The 24,123-nt window shown below is 38.5% G+C and overlaps 1 protein-coding gene across 1 annotated transcript in view; it reads right to left on the bottom strand.

Moving 5' to 3' along the window:
- Positions 1 to 24,123, bottom strand: part of TRPC6 (transient receptor potential cation channel subfamily C member 6) — a 133,925-nt gene that overhangs the window by 39,655 nt on the left and 70,147 nt on the right. The window contains exon 2 of the mRNA XM_036258402.1: positions 11,505 to 12,279. Within this exon, the coding sequence (XP_036114295.1) occupies positions 11,505 to 12,279 (775 nt within the window). The remainder of the gene's footprint in view (positions 1 to 11,504; positions 12,280 to 24,123) is intronic.

The raw sequence follows: 24,123 nt of genomic DNA, 5'->3' as shown, positions 1-24,123 counted from the left end.
ACACAGCTCCAGTGCTGAGAATTCCCTTGAAGCTACCTTTGCAGATTCTAAGTTCGCTGTCTCCTCTATCCTAAAGCCACCAACGTATTTTGAAATAAAAAGATCCCTTGGAAAGATCAGGAGAGAAATATGTTGGAGAAATATGATTAGCTCTGAGTGTCAGTCAATAAGTAATATTTGGAGGAAGTCTACAGGAAAAGAGCCTTATTCTGGGTGTGTGGAAAGCACCCACTAGGGCTCCTCTCTGTACAACATGCCAAGTGACATTCCAATACAGTTTAGGAACTTATAAACAGGTTACCTCTGCTAACTGCAGGTCCAAAGAAGTTTCTATAAAAGCAAATTGATAAAATAAATTATGTCTTAGCTAAAAATGGCTCTAAACAGGTGTCTGGTCAGAGAGCATAAACAGAGTTACAGGGAAACAACTTTACCCTTTCCATGAAATGGTCAATCAGGGTTGTGGGGCAAATGTGGAGGTGTGGGTGTGCAGATGTGCCTGGCAAACGATACTCTGATTAGGCACTTGGACTTTTAGACTAAAGTGACCTTTAATTATATTCCAGGTCTTCCATTTTTTAGCCAGGTGATCTTAAATATGTTAAAACCAGTCCAGGAGGTAGGTACTATTATTGCCCTCATTATACAGATGAGAAAACTGAGGTTTAGTGAAATAAGTGTTAAAGAGATCACACATGCAAAGTTCACAGCATGGTGAAGAGCATTAGCAAGCATTCCACAAAGCATAATCATTGTATTTTATATCTTCAAAGGCAAGATCTGAAAACAGGCCATTTCCTGACATTCGTTAAGAACCCATGGAGCGCTGGCAACATCTAACACCTAACCCTCCTCTATGTAGCACTCGATTCTGGATACATCCTTAGTCATTTTAAAGTAAAAAATGTGATAGCCAAAGTCAATACTCTGTAAAATTCTAAAAGGGCTCATGGTGAAATTAGACATTTAAAAAGAGAGTATGATCCATCAACTGTTGGATGACATTTTTTTAGGCAAAACTACATAGACAAAAAGTAAAATGCAGATTTGTGTTGCTTAATGCCTTGTTTCCAACTTGCTGCTAATTCTCAAGGAAAAAGAAAAACACAAACCAAAACCCCATTTAAAAAAAAAAAGAAGGAAGTTCAGGAAATGGCGACAAAGTGAATGGAGCTACACAGACCATCTCCCAGGACCAAACTGGATTTACAACGAAAATAAAGGCAAATCGTCAGGAAGGGGCAACCGAAAGACACCTTGGAGGACCACATAACCAGGGACTCCAACTCAATCCTGGTAGGCTTGCGAGGACGTGAGAGGGGGCCGGGAGCCCACGGTCCGCAGCGGGAAGCTGCTGCAGCCATGGATGCGACCCCGCCTGAGTCCTGCGAACTCTGTTGCCTGCTAAGCCGTTGGCTGGTGCCGCACGGACTCGCTGGGACCAGGAGACTTGGTGGGACCAGGGGACTCGGCAGGAAGTTGCTGCTACCACCTCCCTTGCAACCCCGCATGAGTCCTGGGAACTCTGTTGCCTGCTAAGCCCTCCGCTGGTGCCGCACGGACTGGCTGGGACCAGGGGACTCAGCGGGACGCTGCTACCAAGGCTGAGTCCTGCAAACACTGCGTGCTAAGCCCTCAGCTGGTGCCACACGGACTCACGGGGACCAAGGGACTCTGCTGGAAGCTGCTGCACCTTGGCAGTGTCCCGCTATTGCGGCTCAGTCATTGGGTTTCTGCTGAGTGGAACGCCCTCGACTGGAGCCACAGCCGTGGTCGCTCTTGGCTGGAAGCAGCGCCCTCGGGTTAAAAGTCCCAGGCAGCTCCACGACTCAGAGTCCGGACAGAGGCTAAATTGGCAGCACCCACTCACCTTGGGCTCCGGCAGAAGTAAGGCAGACTGGACTGGAACTGTGTGGGGACACTCGGACTTTGGAGGGTGCTAAGAGCTTTCACTGAGTGCAGCCACGCAGGACTGTGGTCATGTTCCTCCTTCCCAGGGCCCTGGGGAGAGGTGGTGGCTCGTCCCGTATAGATTCAATGCCACCTGGAGGCCATTGAAATGCTAATTGAGGTCCATTAATGACCAGCAGCTGCCCCACCCTCAGGAAATCCTCTTGCACTGAGCACCTGAGGGAGTTTTTCAGGCAACACAGAAACCAACGGTCTTCAGGTGACCTCTACTAATAGCCTCCAGGCAAAAAAAGCTAGAGGATAACTACCATTCTGTGGGCTAGCAACACTAACCAGAAAAGCTAAGACTTGACAGTGGTGTTTAAAGCGGGTCCTCCCTGGCTTATCCAAACCCAGGAGAGGGAGCCACAAACAGCAGAACACCAACACCCACAGGAAAAATCTGGCAGACTCCAAAGCCCACTGTGATAGCCAAAATAGTGAAAAACAGAAACAAAAGCCAAATGAAAGAATAAGAGACCTCTACGGAAGATGAGATAAGTAAGGTACAGTTAAGCAAGTTAACAGAACTAGAATTTAGAGCCATGATGTTGAGAAAGCTCAACAGCATGTGTAAGGATATGAACACCATGAGTAAAGACATAGAAATGTTGAAAATCAACCAGTTGGAAATTAAAAACCACCAGGAAGAAATGAAGAATGACATATCAGAAATGAAAAACACATTGTAAGGTCTAAAAAGCAGACTACAGGAAGCTGAGGAACGGATCAGTGAATCAGAAGACAGGCTAGAAAAAATCAACCAATCAGAAAACCAAAAGGAAAAAACTATTAAAAAACAGGAAGACAGCTTAAGAGAACTGTGGGACAACTGGAAACGGAATAATATTCAAATCATAGGAGTCCCTGAAAAAAAAGAAAGTAAGCAAGGGTTAGAGAATATATTCAAAGAAATAGTGACAGAAAACTTCCCTAATTTGGTGAAGGAAGAAGGCACTCAAGTTCAAGAAACACAGAGAGTCCCAAGTAACAAGAACCCAAATAGGCCCACACCAAGACACATAGTAATCAAACTGCCAAAAATTAAAGACAAAGAGAGAAGCCTAAAAGCAGCAAGAGATAAGCAACAGGTTCCCTACAAAGAAAACCCCATAAGGCTCTCAGCTGACTTCTCACAAGAAACACTACAGGCCAGAAGGGAATGGCATGAAGTAATCAAGGTTATGAAAAACAAGGATCTGAATCCAAAACTACTCTACCCAGCAAGGCTATCATTCAAAATAGAAGGTCAAATAAAGAGCTTTCCAGACAAAAAAAGGCTAAGGGAATACATTAGCACCAAACCAGCACTGCAAGAAATGTAAAAAGGACTGCTGTAATTAGCAGGAGAAATGGGAAGAAAAAAGAACCATACTAAACAAAAATGGCAATAAATAAGTACATATCAATAATCACCTTAAATGTAAAGGGATTGAATGCTCCCATAAAAAGACACAGAGTAGCTGATCGGATAAGAAAGCATGACTCATCTATATGTTGTTTACAAGAGACCCACCTCACAACAAAAGACTCACATAGATTGAAAGAGAATGGATGGAAAAAAATATTCCAAGCAAATGGAAAAGAAAAAAAGCTGGGGTAGCAATACTCCTATCTGATAAAATAGATTTCAGAATGAAGGCCATAATTAGAGACAAAGAAGGCCACTATGTAATATTGAAAGGATCTATCCAACAGGAAGATATAACCTTGATAAACATATATGCACCCAATATAGGAGCACCAACATATATTAAAAAACTTCTAGAGGACTTCAAATGAGAAATCGATAGCAATACAATCATAACAGGGGACTTCAACACCCCGTTGACATCACTGGATAGATCCTCTAGACAAAAAATTAGCAAAGAAACCGAGACTCTAAATGAAGCACTAGACCAAATGAATTTAATAGATATCTACAGAGAACTACATCCCAAAACTACAGATTTCACATTTTTCTCAAGTGCACATGGGACATTCTCAAAGATAGACCACATGTTAGGGTACAAACTAAGTCTCTACAAGTTCAAGAAGAATGAAATCATATCAATCATCTTCTCAGATCACAATGGCATGAAACTGGAAATCAATTGTAAGAAGAACATACAAAGACATTTGAACACATGGAAGCTAAATAGCATGTTATTAAACAATGGGTCACCGAGGAGATCAAGGAAGAAATCAAAAACTTCCTGGAAACCAATGAAAATGAAGACACAACAACACAAAATCTATGGGATGCAGCGAAAGCAGTTCTGAGAGGGAAGTTCATAGCCTTACAGGCCTACCTCAAAAAAAGAAGAAAAATCTCTAATAGACTATATAACCTCACAACTTAAAGAACTAGAGAGCAAAGAAAAAGAGAACCCCAGAGCAAGTAGAAGGAAGGAAATAGTAAGGATCAGAGCAGAAATAAATGACATAGTGACCAAAAAAGCAATTCAAAGGATCAAAAAAACAAAGAGCTGGTTTTTCGAAAAGATAAGCAAGATTGATGGACCCTTAGCTAGACTCACCAAGAAACAAAGAGAGAGAACCCAAATACACAAAATCAGAAATGAAAGAGGAGAGATAACAACTGACACCACAGAAATACAAAAGATCGTTAACAACTACTATGAACAACTATGTGGCAACAAATTGGACAATCTAAGCGAAATCGACAAATATCTAGAAACACATAGTCTCCCAAAACTGGACCAGGAAGAGATAGAAAACTTGAACAGACCAATAACAACAAAAGAAATTGAAGATTTAATCAAGACTCTCCAAGCAAACAAAAGGCCAGGCCCGGATGGCTTCACGGGGGAGTTTTACCGAACATTCAAAGAACTAATACCCATTCTCCTCAAACTATTTCAAAAAATTCAAGAAGAAGGAAGACTTCCAAACTCATTTTATGAAGCCAGCATAATTCTAATTGCAAAACCAGAAAAAGACACAACAAAGAAAGCAAACTACAGGCCAATATCCCTGATGAACATAGATGCCAAAATCCTGAACAAAATACTAGCAAATCAGATCCAGCAATACACTAAAAAATTATCCACGATGACCAAGTGGTATTCATCCCAGGGATGCAAGGCTGGTACAATATTTGCAAATCCATAAATGTGATACACCACATAAATAAAATGAAAAATAAAAACCACATGATAATATCAATAGATGCGGGAAAAGCATTCGACAAAATCGAGCATCCATTTCTGATAAAAATGCTCAGCAGTGTGGGAATAGAGGGATCACACCTAGACATAATAAAGGCTATATATGAAAGACCTACAGCCAACATCATACTCAATGGGCAAAAACTGAAAGCATTTCCCTTAAGAACAGGAACAAGGCAAGGATGCCCACTTTCGCCACTCCTACTTAACATAGTACTGGAAGTCTTAGCCATAGCAATCATACATGAAGAAAAAATAAAAGGGATCCAAATTGGAAAGGAGGAAGTGAAATTGTCATTATATGCAGATGACATGATACTATACATAGAAAACCCCAAAGACTACATCAAAAGTTTACTAGACTTAATAAATGAATTTGGCAAAGTAGCAGGATACAAAATTAACGTCAAGAAATCGATGACATTCTTATACACCAATGATGAACTCACAGAAAGAGAAACTAAGAAAACAATCCCATTTACCCTTGCAGGAAAAAAATTACGATACCTAGGAATAAACTTAACCAAAGAAATAAAAGACCTATTCTCAGAAATCTACAGGTCATTGAAAAAAGAAATAGAGGAAGGTATAAAAAAGTGGAAGCACATACCCTGTTCATGGATTGGGAGAATTAACATCATTAAAATGTCCATATTACCCAAAGCAATATATAGATTCAACGCAATCCCCATCAAAATACCAACGGCATACTTCACAGAATTAGAACAAGTACTTCAAAAGTTCATATGGAACCAAAAAAGGCCTCGAATAGCCACAGCAATCTTGAAAAGGAAGAACAAAGTTGGAGGGATCACATTACCAGATTTCAGGTTATACTACAAAGCCACTGTAATCAAAACAGCCTGGTACTGGCACAAGAACAGGTATATAGACCAGTGGAACAGAACAGAGAACCCAGAAATGGACCCAAGGCAATATGTTCAATTAATATTTGACAAAGGTGGCAAGAACATACAGTGGAGTAAGGACAGCCTCTTTAATAAGTGGTGCTGGGAAAATTGGACAGCTACTTGCAGAAAAATGAAACTAGACCATCAACTTACACCCTACACAAGAATAAACTCAAAATGGATAAAAGACTTAAATGTAACTCATGAATCCACAAAAATCCTAGAAGAGACTATGGGCAACAAAATTTCAGACATACTGACACATCACCTAAGGCAATAGAAACAAAGGAGAAAATGAATACATGGGACTACATCAAACTCAAAAGCTTCTGCACAGCGAAAGATACAGTCATCAAAACGGAAAGGCTACACACTGTATGGGAGAGCATGATTGCCAATGATATATCAGATAAGGGGTTAATTTCCAATACATATAGAGTGCTCATACAACTCCACAAAAGGAAGACAAAGAACCCAATTAAAAAATGGACAGAGGAACTAAATAGACACCTCTCCAAACAGGACATACAAGTGGCTAAGAACCATATGAAGAAATGCTCATCATCACTAATCATCAGAGAGATGCAAATTAAAACAACAATGAGGTATCACCTCACACCTGTCAGAATGGCCGCCATCAACAAATCATCAAACAACAAGTGTTGGCGAGGGTGTGGAGAATAGGGGACTCTAGTGCACTGTTGGTAGGAATGCAGACTGGTGCAGCCACTATGGAAAACAATATGGTGTTACCTCAAAAAATTAAAAATTGAACTTCCCTTTGACCCAGTGTTCCCACTTCTAGGAATATATCCTAAGAAGCCTAAAACACCAATCAGAAATAATATATGTACCCCCATGTTTGTAGCAGCACTATTTACAACGCTAAGATCTGGAAACAGCCCAAGTGTCCATCAGTAGATGAATGGATCAAAAAGCTGTGGTACATATACACAATGGAGTACTACGCAGTTGTAAGAAAGAAAGATCTCTTATCCTTTGAGACTACATGGAGGGACCTGGAAAGCATCATCCTAAGTGAAACAAGCCAAACAGAGAGAGACAAGTTTCATATGATCTCACTTATTTGTGGAATATAATGAACATAACAGTCTGAGGAAGGGGGTAGTCCCAGAGTCACGGAAGTGGGGTACAGACTGACAATCCCCTAAAGGGGGGTGGTGGGGGAGAGATAATCCACAGAACTTATATGCATGTATGCATGAACAGTGGACATGGACAACAAACTAGGGTAAGGGCAGGGAGGGAGGGGGAGGGGGGAATCAGTGAGGGGGAAAGGAGAAACATCTGTAACAAAAATTAATAAAAAAATAAAAAAATAGATTAAAAAAAATAAAACTCTGCTTTAAGAAATATGTCTTTTTTTTTTCACCTTGTAAATCCATTTACAAATGTTTTCATATTTTAAGATCTTACAAATTGACATGTAAACTCACTCACAATGAAATGTTGTCAATTCATTAGTAGATGCAGCAGTGAATTTGGTTCCTTGAAAAGAAAAGAGAAGTTGCAGGGTTGATTTAATTCTGGGTCATGTCTTTGGATCACACACCCGCACCATCCACTATAAATCAGAGTGGGTGCTTGCCTATTAACCTTTGAGTTGAAAAGAGATGACTGATAATGGCTAATAGGACAGAATTTAGAGAATATAAAACATAAAAATGTCCCTGTTACAATGATCTTTTCAAAGGGACATTTTAGTTGCATATTATGTAGTAGAAGAAGAGATGTTAAGGGCTGTAATTTTAATGTCTGGCTCTTCTTTCTGTATAAAGAATAAAATTTGCTTCACAGAAATCAACAGGGAAAAAGCATGCCTTAATCCTCACAAATCAGCAAGTTGAGCTTTGCAGAAGGGCAGACCTGGGTTTGAAACGAGGAACAACCACTTTGAAACTAGCTGCCTAGCTTTGGGCAAATGACTTAATTCCTTAAAACCTCAAAATTCTCATGTATAAAATGAGGATAATACAGGTACCCACTTTCAGCGGTGCTGGGAATATTATACCAAATATGAATGTCAACTTCCTGGTACTTATTAGGATTATTACTGTTTTAATTATTTCATAAACAATATTCAGGTGTTCTAATTCCCTCATCACAATGCTGTGCAAACAAATATAAAAGCATGTTGGGCCCTGTCCAGTTTGGCTCAGCAGTTAGAGTGTTAGCCCATAGACCAGAGAGTCCCGGGTTCAGTTCCCGCTAAGGGCACGTACCTGTTGCAATTTGTCCCTGGACCTGGTTGGGGTCGTGTGGGTGGCAACCAGTCGATGTGTCTCTCTCACGTCGATGTTTCTCTCTCTCTGTCTTACCCCTCTCTCCCTCCCACTCTATCTCAAGATAAATGCAAAAAAAAAAAAAAAAGCATGTTGGGATTCCCAGGCAGCATCTACATGTGTTCTTTTTTTTTTTATCCTCACCTGAGGATATTTTTCCATTTTTTGTACAGATAGAGTGGGAGGGAGAGAGAGGAAGGGAGAGAGAGAGAGAAACATCGACGTGAAAGGACACATCGAGTGGCTGCCACCCGCACGACCAACCAGGGCTGGGGACAAACTGCAACCGAAGCACGTGCCCTTAGCGGGAACCGAACCCGGGTCTCTCCGGACTGCAGGTCGACGCTTTAACCGCTGAGCCAAACTGGCCAGGGCTCTACATGTGTTCTTTAACAAATATTCCAGGGACCAGTTGTGTGATAGACACCACTGTCATACCAAGACAGGTATTTTGTGATCAGTTGCTTTCAACAGACATGTGAATACTTTCAAAGGGACCATAGAGCATTGATAACTCTAAGGAAATCAATTTCCAGATCCTCAACTTTCCTAAAACTGATTTCTTTAAAAATATATCTTTTGCCCTGGCCGGTTTGGCTCAGCAGTTGGAGCGTCGGCCTGCGGTACAGAGGAGACCCGGGTTCAGTTCCCGCTAAGGGCATGTACCTTGGTTGCAGTTTGTCCCTGGCCCTGGTTGGTCGTGCGGGAGGCAGCCACTCGATGTGTCCCTTCACATCGATGTTCTCTCTCTCTCCCTCCCGCTCTATCTGAACAAAAAGTGGAAAAATGTCCTCGGGTGAGGATAAAAAATATATATATATATCTTTTGCTCTTTTTCAAGAGAACTCCCCAGTCTTACCAACATGTAGCCAGCAATAAGTAATCCCCCTTTGATGATTAATCTGGGTGCCACAGACTTTGAGGGATCCCTGAATTTCCCTGTCCTAATACACATTTCTGTTGAAGATAAAGCTTAGTGATAGAAACACAATGTGCTGGTTCATGTTAGGATGTTCTGAATTTAGAAATATGGTACAGTGTGGTGACAGGAGCAATGATAACTTTTGTTTAATATACTTGTCTCTTCAGTCTTCAACAATTGTCCAAAAACACATCCCTCTTGAATGAGAGTCCAGGGAGAAGATGGCAAAGAAGGCTTCGATGGGAAATATTGAATACAAAAATAATTTTTTCATGTACTTAAGGTAAGTGTGCTTCTTTTAAAGAAGTCTTAATGCTCATCCTTAAAACGTATCATTAGCTAGAATGAAAAGACATCTCAAATGGCCAAGGCAGAAAAAAATTAGTGAGAATGATTCTTTTTAACATGACTTGGAATGATTTCCAGGACTCAAAATTTTCACAGGACATTGGCTAATACACATGGATAAAACTTTTATGTGATCTCTTTCAGATCCAGTGACTATCATTTAGTAAGTTATCAAATCATATAAAAAATATTTATTCTACCTACAGTCAGCCATCTTTTAATTTTATTCCATAAAATCTTCAATAATTTATATAGCTTATTAACAAAAATTAAAGTAATATGCTGGCTTCCTTACTAAGATATTTTTAGCAGGATATGCCTTTTTCTTTCATTAAACAAAAGTGTGAAGATGATTAATCCCACTAAAAATTTATTTCCAATAAGAATTGTGTCATAGCCCTAGCCGGTTTGTCTCAGCCGTTAGAGCGTCGACCCTCAGATCAATGAGTCTCGGATTTGATTCCAGTCAAGGGCACATACCTCGGTTGAGTTCATCCCCGGCCCTGGTCAGGTCATGTGGGAGGCAATCAGTTGATGTGTCTCTCTCACATCGATGTTTCTCTCTCTCTCTGTCTCCCCCTCTCCCTTGCTCCCTCTCACTCTGTCTGATGATAAATAGAAAAAGATCCTTGGGTGAAGATTAAGAAAAAAAATTGTGTCATATATTCAAAAATTTTTTCTTTTTTTTTAACTCCTCACCCAAGGATATTTTTCCATTTTTTATTTTCAGACAGAGTGGAGGGGGAGAGAGAGAGAAGCATTCATTTGAGAGAGACAGATCAGTTGGTTGCCTCCCACACGACCCTGACCTCGACCAATGCCAGGGACCAAACCACAACTGAGGAATGTGCCCATTGGTCTTTGGGCCAATGCTCTAACCACTAAACCACACCAGCTAGGGCCAAAATTTATTTTTCAAAATTTGTATACATTTGTTATATTAAACAATGGTGTTTAATTTATGTCATTTTGTTCAAATGCACAAATAATAGGTGTACAATTAACTCTTTCCACAATATGTTTAATACCCAGAGCCTTATGATCATAGGAAATTAAAAATTCAAAAATGTATATAGGTGTGTGTGTATATACACCCATATACATATATATATACATATATATATATATATATATATATATATATATAATTTCACATAAATATAGTGATTGAGAAACTACAATAAAGAGCTCTCACATTAAGAATCCCATTTGTAGAAAAACTGGACTGAAAATAGAAGCTCAGGGAGAAAAAGAAAAGATATAGCCATTTTGAATGTTAAAGAAGATGTTCACTTATTTTTAAAATAGATGATGAGGAGTATAAAATCATTATTGTATTTAGAGGTCCCTGGATACAGCTGATGGAGAAATTTAAGAATTCTATTTTTAAATATTAATATTTACACTATGCAGAAAGTATGTATGCATCCATCTGTCTCTCAAGTCCACCTGTGACTTCTTCCAGCTTGTTCATCTTCTGACCTCAACAGCATCGATCACCAAGCTCTGAACACAGAAACTGTTTCATAGGAACACAAACCTGAGTTTTAGCATACAGCATACCTGGATTCCAATCCCACCTCTGCTATTTACCAGTTGATGGTCTTGGGCCTTACTTGACCTTTCTAAATCTCCATTGCTTCTGAAAAGTAGCTAATACTTCTCAAGGTTGTGATAAAGGTTAGACATAATGACTATAAAATGTCAAGTATATAGTAGAATATCTCTAAATAGTAGAAATCACAACTTTTACTACATATAATCATAACAAAGATCTTATTGAAAAAAAAATGCCTACTGTCCACAGTAACTAGCACAATGCTGAGCACACAATGGAAGCTTGTAAATATGCCTTGACTTTGACCTGTGGAGAGTGAAGTCCTTATTGTTAAAGACCTACCTTGAACTCTTTCTCAATGTTGGCCAGCACTGCCAGCTCATTGCTAAGCTCTAAAGCTGTCATGACTGGATCTTCACTAGACAGTGACAGGTAAGCTGGACTGGCCAGACCTTTATAGGCATTAATCCTAGATCTGGAGTGGCTAAAGGAGTCATGTTTCTGTTTCTGGTTGCATTCGCTGCACTTGCAGAAATAATCGTGAGGCCGTTCAATCCGAGCACCCTTCCGCAAGAGGGTGTGCACAATTTCATATTCCTGGCAGTGGGCAGCCAGAATGACTGGGGTCACATCATGGGAGAACCGTGTGCCATCTTCATCATAGGCATAAAAATCATCTTGCTGGAGTTCAGACTGGCTGGGGCTGGTTGCTAACCTCTTTCCTTCAGCAAAAGCTGGATGACTGAGAATGGCCTCCACAATCCGAACATAACCCTTACTGATAGCTAGAAGCAAGGCATCCCCAACACGAGAGAGATTTTCTTTCTTGAGAAGAAGTTCTGTAATTTCCAGATGCTCATTGGCCACTGCCAACTGCAGGGCATTCTGGCCCATGTAATCCACACAGTTAACATTGAGTGAGAGGCACTCTTCCAACATCTTTCTCACCACTGGGATGTTACCATATTCAGCTGCATCTAAAAAGCGTTCCTCCTCAACAGATAGGCTTGTTGAGCGATCATTAAACATGTATGCTGGTCCTCGGTTAGCTAGCCTTCTCCCTTTCTCACGGAGAATTGTCTGCCGCCGGTGGGTCAGTCTGTTGTCGGTGCCTCGGCTGTAATAAAATAGAAAAATTGTGAACAAATCTTATTAAGAGCAATTTAGTGTGCCAAATGACTTGCCATCTAATGCAATCCTCAAGTATATTAGATGTTGTCTCGTTGTCTCTAGACCAACTGTAATATAAAATGAAGATGCATTTATTTGTTAATGGATTCCAAGAACTTCTCCTTTAAGAAAGCCAAGCTCTTTGCATATTTTAACATTTCAGTTGGGGGTGGAAAACTGGCGATTCCCATAATCTCTCTATGCCATTCACATAGAGATTAATATATGTTTTTCAATCACAGACGGTATAGACATAAGAAAGACCCGTAATCAGTCAGCATTATGATATAGAATGTGAAGATATATTTTTTAAGTAGAAAAATAGCAAATCCATTCAAGTCAACACATATTTATTGAGTCCCTCCTATGCCAGGGTCAGACATTGTATAAGGTCCCAGAAAACCAATATGAAAAAGAAAAAATATTTCTGCCCTTATAACTTTTGTAGTCTAAAGGGAAAATGGACAATTAGCACAATACCTTGCTATTAGCTGTTTAATTGTCATGATAAGCTTATAGCAGGGCAGGATCATCTAACCTAGCTTGAAAGTGACTTTCCAAAAGTAGAAGGATGAGTTAGGTGAGAGTGTGTTTGGGAAGGTGAGACAGGGGTCAGGTTCAGGTGAAGAGATTTGTCCAGGAGAGGGATCAGCTATATGCTATGGCACTGATTTTATTGACAGGGATCATTAATGCTTGGACTCCACTAGGCATTGTTCTAAACATTATTGAAAATTTGAGACAGTTGTGATCAAGGTGGTAGGGGGAAGAAATTCTTCTTTGATGCAGACAGTTTTCAAGGAGGTGGCCAGCCTTCACTGTGGGCCTTCGGTCTGTGATATGAAGAGAAAGGAATTCCTCCTCTGATCAAAAGTCTACAATGAGGATTTTTTTTTCTTATTGAGTCATAACTTTATGCCGTAAGGTCTTTTTGAGTGTAAAGGGCTCTAGCCTTATCACTAACTGGAAACCCAAAAAGAACAAGTTCCTGCAGAATAGAAAAGGGTGAGGTGATAGGAGAGCTTGAAAAGAAGGAAAAAATTGTTTGATTGATTATTGATGTGAATGGTGCTCCCTCTCTTTATAAATGGTCTCAAAGTCCTCCCACTTTAAATATAATCACAAACTTCCCAATATGAAAATAATTTAATATATCCAAATACCGCATAAATCATCTTCCCCTACAATGTGGCCAGGCCTAGAGAACCTAAATCTCTTTCTCTACTGGCCCTAATCCATCTTGATAACAAATCTCCAGGCATTGTTGTCTAGGGTAGAATGATACCCAAATAAGTAAGCAAAATTTCAGCAACTCAGAAATAGATTATAGTTCTCCAAACAGTTTAAAGTCTATGCTGCCATATTCATAAATGTTTTTCATACATTTCCATTCAACACTGAATCCTTTAGTCATCCAAGGCCTCTTCAAAACCAACCACACTGATGTTTTATTAAAGAGACAACTTTGTAAATGTTGTGAAGGGCCCATATCCAGACATTAATTATTTCTAAGATGGCTCTTTAGATAATGTATGTGTGACTTTTATTAAGTAATAAGGGAATAATGTCTACAACTATATTTTTCTCTATTTTTTTGTTGTTGTTTTCAATTCCATTTTTAATTTTACCAAAGTTATGCATGCACACACTTTAGGGATTCTACAAGCTTGTTAGAAAAAATCAACAGTCCTTTGTTCTTCATTTTCCCCATTTCTGAATCCCCAGATTCAACTATTTTAGCTTTTATTATTTGATAATTTAAATCCTTATATCCATATGGCTTGCTAATATTGCTATTTCTTGATTTTCCAGGTTTGGCATTGTCTATGGACTTTCCATTATGAAAGTTCAGGATTTAGCTCACTTTTACAATCTCCCATCATACCTTCACACTCACATTGACACACACAAACAAGCTTCATGGTCCGTTATTATTCCAGCATAGGTATATCATAACTGTTGTTAGGTAACTATTTACATGATGACAATAACAGTCCTAGTCATAGCTATACAGGTAGTATACTAGAGTGTCTTTTCTGGTATAGCTTCCCTCTGTCCTGAAACCCAGTACTTAAAAATTCTCTTTCTGTGGGGGGAAGAGATAAACCAAAGAACTTATATGCATATATGCATAACCAATGGACACAGACAACAGTGCAGAAAAGGGAGGAGAGCGTTGTCAGGAATGGGGAAGAGGGTATCAATGGGGTAAAAAGGAGGGATATCTGTAATAAAAAAACAAATTAATTAACTTTAAAAAGTCTCTTTCTGTATTCATATGCTTAATGGTCTAGATACTTATGATTGAGTCAACAAAATTATCTTCTTCAATGTAAATCTTCCTTTAATACATTCAACATACTATGTGTATTTTTCAGTTTGGGCTTCTTGAAGAATCTCTTCTGTAGCCTTCTTATCTGCTGCTAATCTGGACTGGTTGCTTTCTAGATTTGATGAATGTATATTATCTTTGAATCTTCCTTTTAGCATCATCCCAAGGATTCTCTTTGTTTTGCTTTTATGTTGAGTTTTCTAGATTTCTATATCCCAGATCCTCCTTTTCTTTTATTCCCATATTCTAGCACAATACATCCTCCAGTAAATGAGAACACATACATGGGAGGTAATTTCTTGAGATTTTGCATATCCAAAAATGACTTTGTACTATTGACAAACTTAATTAGTACTTTGGCTGGGTAGAAAATTCTAGGTTGACAGTAACTTTGAAAGTCTTGTTCTGATAGTTTCGAGTTTTTATATTAGCTATTGGGAAATATAATTCTGGATATTCTCTTTGTGTCTACCTAAAATTACATGATTTTTAATGAAGGGAATCTCTATTCCTCCATAATTGTAGGCATTCAGTAAACCTTTTAATTTGGAAAAATGTGTCCTTTTCTGAGGAACATTTTTTCCTTATTTTCTGATAATTTTGTTTCCTGCTTTCAATATTATTTCTGGAACTCCTTTTTAGATGTTAGACATTCTGAATTTATTTTTTAATTTTCTTTCCTAGTTTCCAATTATTTATTGTTTTGCTTCACACTCTGTGATACATCTTTAATTTTAGGCTGTAATATATCTTTTGAAATTCTTTTCTGTTATTAAGTTTTTAATTTTCTAAAACATATTTTTATTCAATTCCTGTAAACATTAAATCTTCCAACACTGAAACAGGAAGAATTAGAAAACCTGAATAGACCAATCATAAGTAATGAAATTGAAGCAGTAATAAAAAAACTCCCAGAAAACAAAAGTCCTGGACTAGATGGCTTCACAGGGGAGTTTTACCAAACATTCAAAGAAGAATTAACACCTATTTTCCCCAAACTATTCCAAAAAATTCAAGAGGAAGGGAAACTTTCAAGCTCTTTTTATGAGGCCAGCATTATCCTAATTCCAAAACAAGTTAAAGACACTACAAAGAAAATTACGGGCCAATATCCCTGATAAACACAGATGCCAAAAATTCTCAACAAAATATTAGCAAATCTGATCTGGCAATATATTAAAAAGATTATTCACCATGACCAAGTAATATTTATTCCAGGGATGCAAGGCTGGAAAAATATTTGCAAATCAATAAATATGACACATCATAGAAACAAAGTAAAATATAAAGATCACATGATCAAATCAATAAATTCAGAAAAAGCTTTCAATAAAATCCAGCACCCATTTCTGATAAAAAACTCTCAGCAAAGTGTGACTAGAGGAATCATACCTCAATACAATAAAGGCCATATATGACAAACCTACTCAATAGGCAAAAACTGAAAGTGTTTCCCTTAAGAACAGGAACAAGACATGGATGTCTGCGTTCACAACTCTTATTTAATACAGTACTGGAAGTCTTAGCCACAGAGATCAGACAAGAAGAAAAAATAAAAGACATCCAAGGAGGAAGTAAAATTGTCATTTATTCACAGATGACATGATATTGTACAAAGAAAACCCTAAAGAATCCACCAAAAAACTACTAGATTTAATAAATGAATTCAGCAAAGTAGCAGGATATTAAATTAACATTTGGAAATCTATGGCATTTTTATACACCAATAATGAACTCTCAGAGAAGGAAACTAAAAAAAAATTTCATTTACCACTGCAACAAAAAAATTATGATACTTAGGAATAAATTTAACCAAGGAGGTAAAAGATCTATACTCATAAAATTATAGGACATTGAGTAAAGAAACAGAAGAAGACATAAACAAGTGGAGGCATATACCATGTTCATGGATTGGAAGAATTATCATCATCAGAATGTCCACACTACCCAAAACAATCTATAGATTAATGCAATCCCTATTAAAATGCCAATGACATATTTCACAGATCTAGAAAATATACTACAAAAATGTATATGGAACCAAAAAAGACCTTGAATAGCCACAGCATTCTTAAGAAAGAAGAACCAAGTTAGATATCAGGTTATACTACAAAGCCATCATAATCAAAGTGGCCTCATACTGGCACAAGAATAGGCATATAGATCAATGGAACAGAACAGATAACCCAGATATCAACCCAAGCCAATATACTCAATTAACATTTGCAAAGGAGACAAGAACATACATTGGAGTAAAGACAGTCTCTTTAGTAAATGGTGTTGAGAAAATTAAACAGGTACATGCAAAAAAAGAAAAAGAAACTAGATCACCAAATTACACCATACACAAGAATAAACTCAAAATGGATCAACGACTTGAATGTAGTTGTGAAACCTTAACAATCCTAGAAAAACCATAGGCAGCAAAATCTCAGGCATCTCACATAGCAAATTTTCACCTATATATCACCTATGGCAAGAGAAACAAAGGAAAAATTAAACAAATGGCACTACATCAAAATAAAAATCTTCTGCACATCAAAAGAAACCAGCATCAAAATGAAAAGGAAATCCACTGTATGGGAGAACATATTTGCCAATGATACCTCTGATAAGGAGTTAATTTCTAAACATATAAAGAAATCATACAACTTAACAAAGGGAAGACAAATAATCCAATTTACAAAATGGGCAAAGGGCCCTGGCTGGTTTGGCTTATCAGTTAGAGCATCGGTCCACAGACCCAAGAGTTTCAAGTTCAATTCCGGTAAAGGGCACATACCTCGGTTGTGGTTTGTTCACGGCCCTGGTCAAGTTGTGCAGGAGGCAACCCGTTGATGTGTCCCTCTCACATCAAGGTTTCTCTCTCTCCCCCTAACTCCCACTCTATCTGAAGATAAAATAGAAAAATATCCTCAGGTGAGGATGTAAAAAAAAATTAAAATAGGCAAAGGACGTAAATAGACACTTCTCCAAATAAGATATAGAGATGGCCAACAGACATATGAAAAAAATGTTCAATGTCACTAATCATCAGAGAGATGCAAATTAAAATGACTATGAGGTATCACTTTATACATGCCAGACTGGCTACCATGAACAAATCAACAAGCGACAAGTGCTGGGGAGGATGTGCAGAAAAGGGAACCCTAACACACTGCTGGTGGGAATGCAGACTGGTGCAACCACTATAGAAAACAATATGGAGTTTCCTCAAAAAATGTTAAATGAACTCTAGAAATAGATCCTAAAAATCCTAAAATACCAATTAGAAAGAATATATGCACCCCTACCTTCATAGCAGCACTATTTACAATAGCTAACATCTGGAAAGAGCCCAAGTGCACATCAGTAGATGAGTGGATAAAAAAAAGCTGTGAACGCTCAGCTGGTGTGGCTCAGTGGTTGAGCATCGATCCATGCACCAGAGGTCACCAATTCAATTCCTGGTCAGGGCACATGCCCAGGTTGTGGGCTCAATCCCCAGTGGGGGCCATGCAGGAGGCGGCCAATCAATGTTTTCTCTCATTGATGTTTCTATCTCTCTTTCCCTCTCCTTTCTCTCTAATAACAACAAAAGAAAAAAAAAAATTTTTTTTTTAAGCTGTGGTACTTTACACAGTGGATTACTATGCAGCTGTGAAAAAAGAAGCATCTTTTACCCTTTGAGATGGCATGGAGGAACCTGGAGAGTATTATGCTAAGCAAAAAAAGCCAGTCAGAGAAAGACAAGTATCACATGCTCTCACTTATAAGTGGAATCTAATGAACAAAATAAACTGATAAACCAAATAGATCCAGAGGTATGGAAGAATGAAACAGACTGACGGATCTCGGAGGGAAGAAGGGTGAGAGATTAACCAAAGAATTTATGGGTATATATGAATATATGCATAACCCATGGACACAGACAATAGTGCAGTGAAGGCCGGGGGTGGAGGGAGGAACAGGATGGAGGGGGTAAACGGGGAAGAAGGGGATACTTTCAACAATAAAGATAATTTTTAAAAAACGTCTTTTTGTGCTGCAAATGATTGTTTTTATAAACCTTTTCTGACTTTAAAACATAGTATCTTGTCTTATCTAATTCTGGAGATACTGTGATAAGACTACACAGATCAGAACACTGCAGAGAATTTACTTCTAAATTGCTCATTTATTTATGTTTGCTTTGTTCTTTATATTTTGTATTAGAGGTTTTCCTCAAATAGGTAGTGATTTTTAGATATTCTTTTCCATTTTGAAAAAATAAGAATTAATACTAATGTTTTTTTTCAAAGTCAGTGGAATTTCCCCCCAGAATTAGCCAGACTCTAATGTTGACTTTAGCAGAAGGTGATTCTTGGAGGCAAGTTTCTGAAATAGCAGCATTATTTCTGAGCTAACAGGATGGATGAGGGAGAAGTGATAAGAGGTCACCAAAGATGTGTCACTTGAGCAACCCCATCCATCATCTTCCTTCTGAATGTCTGACCTCGCTCCCTTTCTCTCTGTCACTTTTTCAGCTTCTAATACCCTCTTCAGCCTTTTACTTCCTCTCTTGTCTTCTCTCTATATTACATTCTACAGTTTCTGTTGTACACAAGAGGAAGTTCAATAATTAGGGGGAGAGGAGGTGTCTACTGAACATAGATAATACTTTGGGGGGAAACTATAAAAAAATTAAAAGAAAAAAAGATTAAGGGATTTATAAATGTGAAATGAAAGTACTAAGAATGAGAACTTGCAAGAAAAGTTCTCCTGAACCTGACAAAAAAAGAGAGAGAGAGATAAAATTGATACAAAATAATACCAAGTACCCAAAGATAAAGAAATAAGCCTGTTTTTGCTCTCTTCCTGAAAATGGGAGAAATAATTATTCCAGCCTATGTCAGAGGATTATTTCCAGGGTCATTGATATTATAATACGGAAAGTGCTTAAATTTGGGTTTCATTGTTTTTATAATTAAGGGAATGTACATTTATATGAACAAGAGGACATTGACTTTATCATTTTTAAGCTATTCCTCAATTAGAAGATCCACAAAAAGGCAAGAACTGCAATGGTAATTCAATGGTAATTAATGCAAAAGATTTTTCTCTTTTTTTTTTTTTTTTCCTATCCTCACCAGAGGACCTTTTTTCATTCTTTATTCAGACAGAGCAGGAGGGAGAGGGAGGGAGGGAGGGAGAGAGAGAGAGAGAGAGAGAGAGACATCGACATGAAAGGGACACATCAAGTGCCTGCCACCTGCATGACCAACCAGGGCCGGGGACAAACTGCAACAGAGGTACATACCCTTAGCGGGAACCGAACCCGGGCCTCTCTGGACCGCAGGTCGGCGCTCTAACCGCAGAGCCAAACCGGCCAGGATTTACAGAAGAAACAAAATATGATCAGTAACTTTACTCATATCTCAATTTTATTTATTTTTTATCCTCACCTGAGGACACTCTTGCATTTATCTTCAGATAGAGCGAGAGGTAGAGAGGGGGAAAGAGCAAGAGGAAACATCAATGTGAGAGAGACACATCGACTGGCTGCCACCCACACGACCCCAACAGGGGCCAGGGACAAACGGCAACCGAGGTACATGCCCTTACCGGGAACAGAACCTGGGTCTCTCTGGTCCATGAGCCGACACTCTAACCACTGAGCAAAACTGGCCCGGGCCATATCTCAATTTTTAATCTGATTTCCAAAGTTGTATTTGTTCATATAACACCTCTAAATATACACTGCTGTGGAATAAACCTGAGTTGTGAGACATCTTTAATGATAAAATCTTTTTCTTGACTTATAAAGTTTTATTTATTAATCCTTACCTGAGCATATTTTCCCATTGATTTTTAGATAGAGTGGGAGAAGGAAGAAAGAGAGAGGGTGAAACATTGGTGTGAGAGAGACACATCAATTGATTGCCTCCCACACAACCCCGATAGGGGCCAGGATCAAACCTGCAACTGAGGTAACATGCCCTTGACTAGGAATTGAACCTAAGACCCTCCGGTCCTCAGGCTGACACTCTAACCACTATGCAAAACCAGCCAGGCTTTAATGCTAAAATCTTAAAATAATTTATGATTTAAATGCCTATTCATTTGCATAATGGCAAGTTCTATTTTGCAAACCACTAATCTTAATGATATTTGCTATTTCCTTCTAAACTGTCATGACTTTCATGCCTGTAACTTCCATCCTTTTGAAGGAATAACAAAGACATTTCCACAGAAAATGTTATCTTCAGTTTTAAAGCACCTCCTATTTCTCATTGGGATCACAAATATTAATCATATGCAGTGACATCATGATTTTTTTTTAAAGTGCCCAGATTATGATCATCTCTTTAGCACTCTGTCAACAGATGAGAATGTTTACGGAGGTGTTTTCAGTGGTGTTAGGAAGATGACTATGTGTGCACAGCGGAGACAGTGCTCCTTGCACGGGGAGTGAGAGAAAAAGAAAGCTGTTTGCACACTGACCAGACAAGATTGGTGCTTTGCTGCCTCCTTGTCTTCCCTAAGAAGAGCAAAAGGATCTATGTACATTATTTTGTCATAAGTGCCTTTACTTAATCCCTGACTTTCAGACTCAAAAGCAAAATGGGTAAAACAACTTTTTAAATAACAAACATTTGAAGCCTTTCAAGAAAGATGTTGTTAGGTACAGTACCTTTCTGAGATTGGATTTTTAAAGGCTATATATTATAGAATCCTGCATTAATTGCATATGTACCCTAGAAAAAATAGCTACTGGAAAAGGGAACAGTCCAAAGCACTACATCAACAAAAGAGAGTTTCATTCCAGTGAAAGGGCACACTTTTGCAAAGTCGGCTCGTCTATTTAAGAAAAATATTTATTAAGAATGTTTCCTCATCTGTTTAGCCATATTTAGCATGGTTAGATGTTTAGTCACCTACAGTTTTATGCCTGTATTTTTTAATTTGTTTAATCACACACAATATATATACATACCATATCAGAGAGTAACTAGATACTGCCCCCATTATACTGAAATATTGATTTGGTCATGAAAATCAACAGTTTTTACATACCTCATTTTCCTGAGTCTTTTTGCTGGTGAAATAGTGCCTGTTGCCCTGGTTAGTGAGAGATGGAATAATCCACCTCTACTGAAAATGCCAGCAACACAAATTAGCCTCTGAGTCGAATGGACTGCGAGCTTCAGCCCAGAGCATGTGCAGTAATTCCCTGTACTTCCTGTTCAAACATGATACACACCTACCACATGGAACCGCTCTGAGGCAAACCAAGCTCTATGTGAAGGAGCCAGCTTAACTTGTATTCTTTGCTTCAAGAACACTTAAAAGTATTTGAATTAAAGCACAATTCTACTAAAGCAGACGTGTTAGAAATGTAAATGGCATGTAATTATTCCAGGCAGCATGAAAGAGCCAGAAGAGCAGATTTTAAATTCATCCAAGGAAGGTGAAAATAAAGGAAATTCCAGAACGTGTATTTTATTACATGCATAGTTCCATGGGAAACACTGAACTTGGGTATTTAGAAATTAACAATCAACACAACTAGCAATTTTGTAGACTACTTTATTGCAGTGAACAATAAAAGAAGTTTTATTCTAATTTTATAAAAATGCGACTGTTATTACTGTCTACTTAACCTCTGGTCACATAGCCCTCTCTCTTCTTCCAGGGTTGAAGGAGCACTAACCAGTTAAAGTTATTTTCTTTCGTGTCATGAGAGCAAAGACTCTTTTGCCATATTCACCCCTGGGTCCCCAGTGCTCAACAGAAAGGCACATTGAAGCACTTTGAACATCACTGTCAAATGCATAAATCCCTCTTGTCAAAGGAATAAAGTTCAAAGCCTGTTTGTTCCCTATGAAGCCGACAACAAATCACTACAATGTACAAACCTACAAACAGAAAAAAAAAAAAAAGACATAAAGGTTGAACACAGTGTTTCCTGGTGTATACATAGTATTTTATATTCATTTCAAATAAGCAGCAAGCTCAACCGGGAACAAGGAAAGTTGAAAGGCATATTTTTTAATGACATCCTTGTGACTTGCTTTTGATCCAGTAGTGGAGATTTTCTTGTCCTTAGAGGCAGAATTAATATTCTCTCATCTCTCCGGCTTTCTCTGCCTCCCCTTGACATTGCATATAGAGCACAACTGTCCATCTTCACAATGCATTACTAAACCTCTTTACCCTCCAGATAGTAGTTCTTTACTTTGATTCAAACAGCTCTGATTTCCCCCATGGACTCCTCTCATTTCATCAAATAGTAACTTGCCATTTGATCAGTCACATATCACACCACTGCCTTACTACTCTGTAAGCAAAGTAGCTTCAACTGTTTGGCACTTTCAGTTGGGAACCAGCAAAAGTGTGACTGATAAATGTCTTGTGCATGTTGCATATTTTTTGCTTGTTAATTTGTGTCACCATTTGTGTAAATTAATGTATAAATTAGAAACCTAGCTATGGGAGAGAATAAACACAGGAGTAAATAATGAAACAGTTATAGAAACTTGACTTTTTGTAAAACAACTAAGCCTGAAACATCATTTCTTTTCAGCCTGTTGTTTGTGGTTTAACTTATTTCATGTGTCACATCTTCCTTCTTTGAAATGCCCTTGAGTAGACCTCTGGGTACATACATTTATTTTTATCTATTTTATTTTATTTATTTTTATTTTTTTTATCCTCACCCGAGGACATTTTTCCATTTTTTGTTCAGATAGAGTGGGAGAAAGAGAGAGAGAGAGAAACATCAACGTGAAAGGGACACATCGAGTGCTGCCACACGCACAACCCAACCAGGGCCGGGGACAAACTGCAACCGAGGTACGTGCCCTTAGCGGGAACCGAACCCGGCTCTCTCTGGACTGCAGGCCGATGCTCTAACCGCTGAGCCAAACCAGCCAGGGCATTTTTATCTATTTTAATAGCACACTCTTGGGAATATTAAAAAGTTTATGTGAAATACAAGCAAAATATATCCCAATTATCTCATCAAAGAAAGAGGTTTAAACTCTTTGCTTTCATTATCAACAGCCTTCAAAAGCAAATTTTCCCATTCTACAAATAACTGCTGTGTAAGACAGATTCCAAGCAGGACAAAGATTGCATACTGAAATTGGGTAATCTGAGGAGTTTAATGGAGAGAGTCTAGGAAAGTGTGGGCAGGAGTTAGGGAAATTCAACACGGTGGCCCACAATACCCAGGTCTCAGCCAGTCTAAAGGGGCATAAGGAAGGAGCAGTTACCAGAAGTTAAAAGGGGTAACTGCAAGGCAAGAGCCACTTGACAGAGTGCCTGACATTTAATTGAGGGTAACAGCCAATCCTCAAGGAGACAGCCAGGGAAACTGATACCGTGACCATGCTCTCCTGACCCCTGCTATTCTATAGTGGTCTCCAATGAGCTGCACCCAACCAAAAGTCTGAGTCCACAGAGGTTTTCTATATCCCCAGGTAGAGGGCAGTCTGT

The sequence above is a fragment of the Molossus molossus genome, unplaced genomic scaffold, assembly GCF_014108415.1.
Source record: "Molossus molossus isolate mMolMol1 unplaced genomic scaffold, mMolMol1.p scaffold_m16_p_13, whole genome shotgun sequence".
NCBI lineage: Eukaryota > Metazoa > Chordata > Mammalia > Chiroptera > Molossidae > Molossus > Molossus molossus.
Note: the sequence above shows the minus strand (reverse complement) of the source record. Positions and strands in the feature narration are given on the sequence as shown.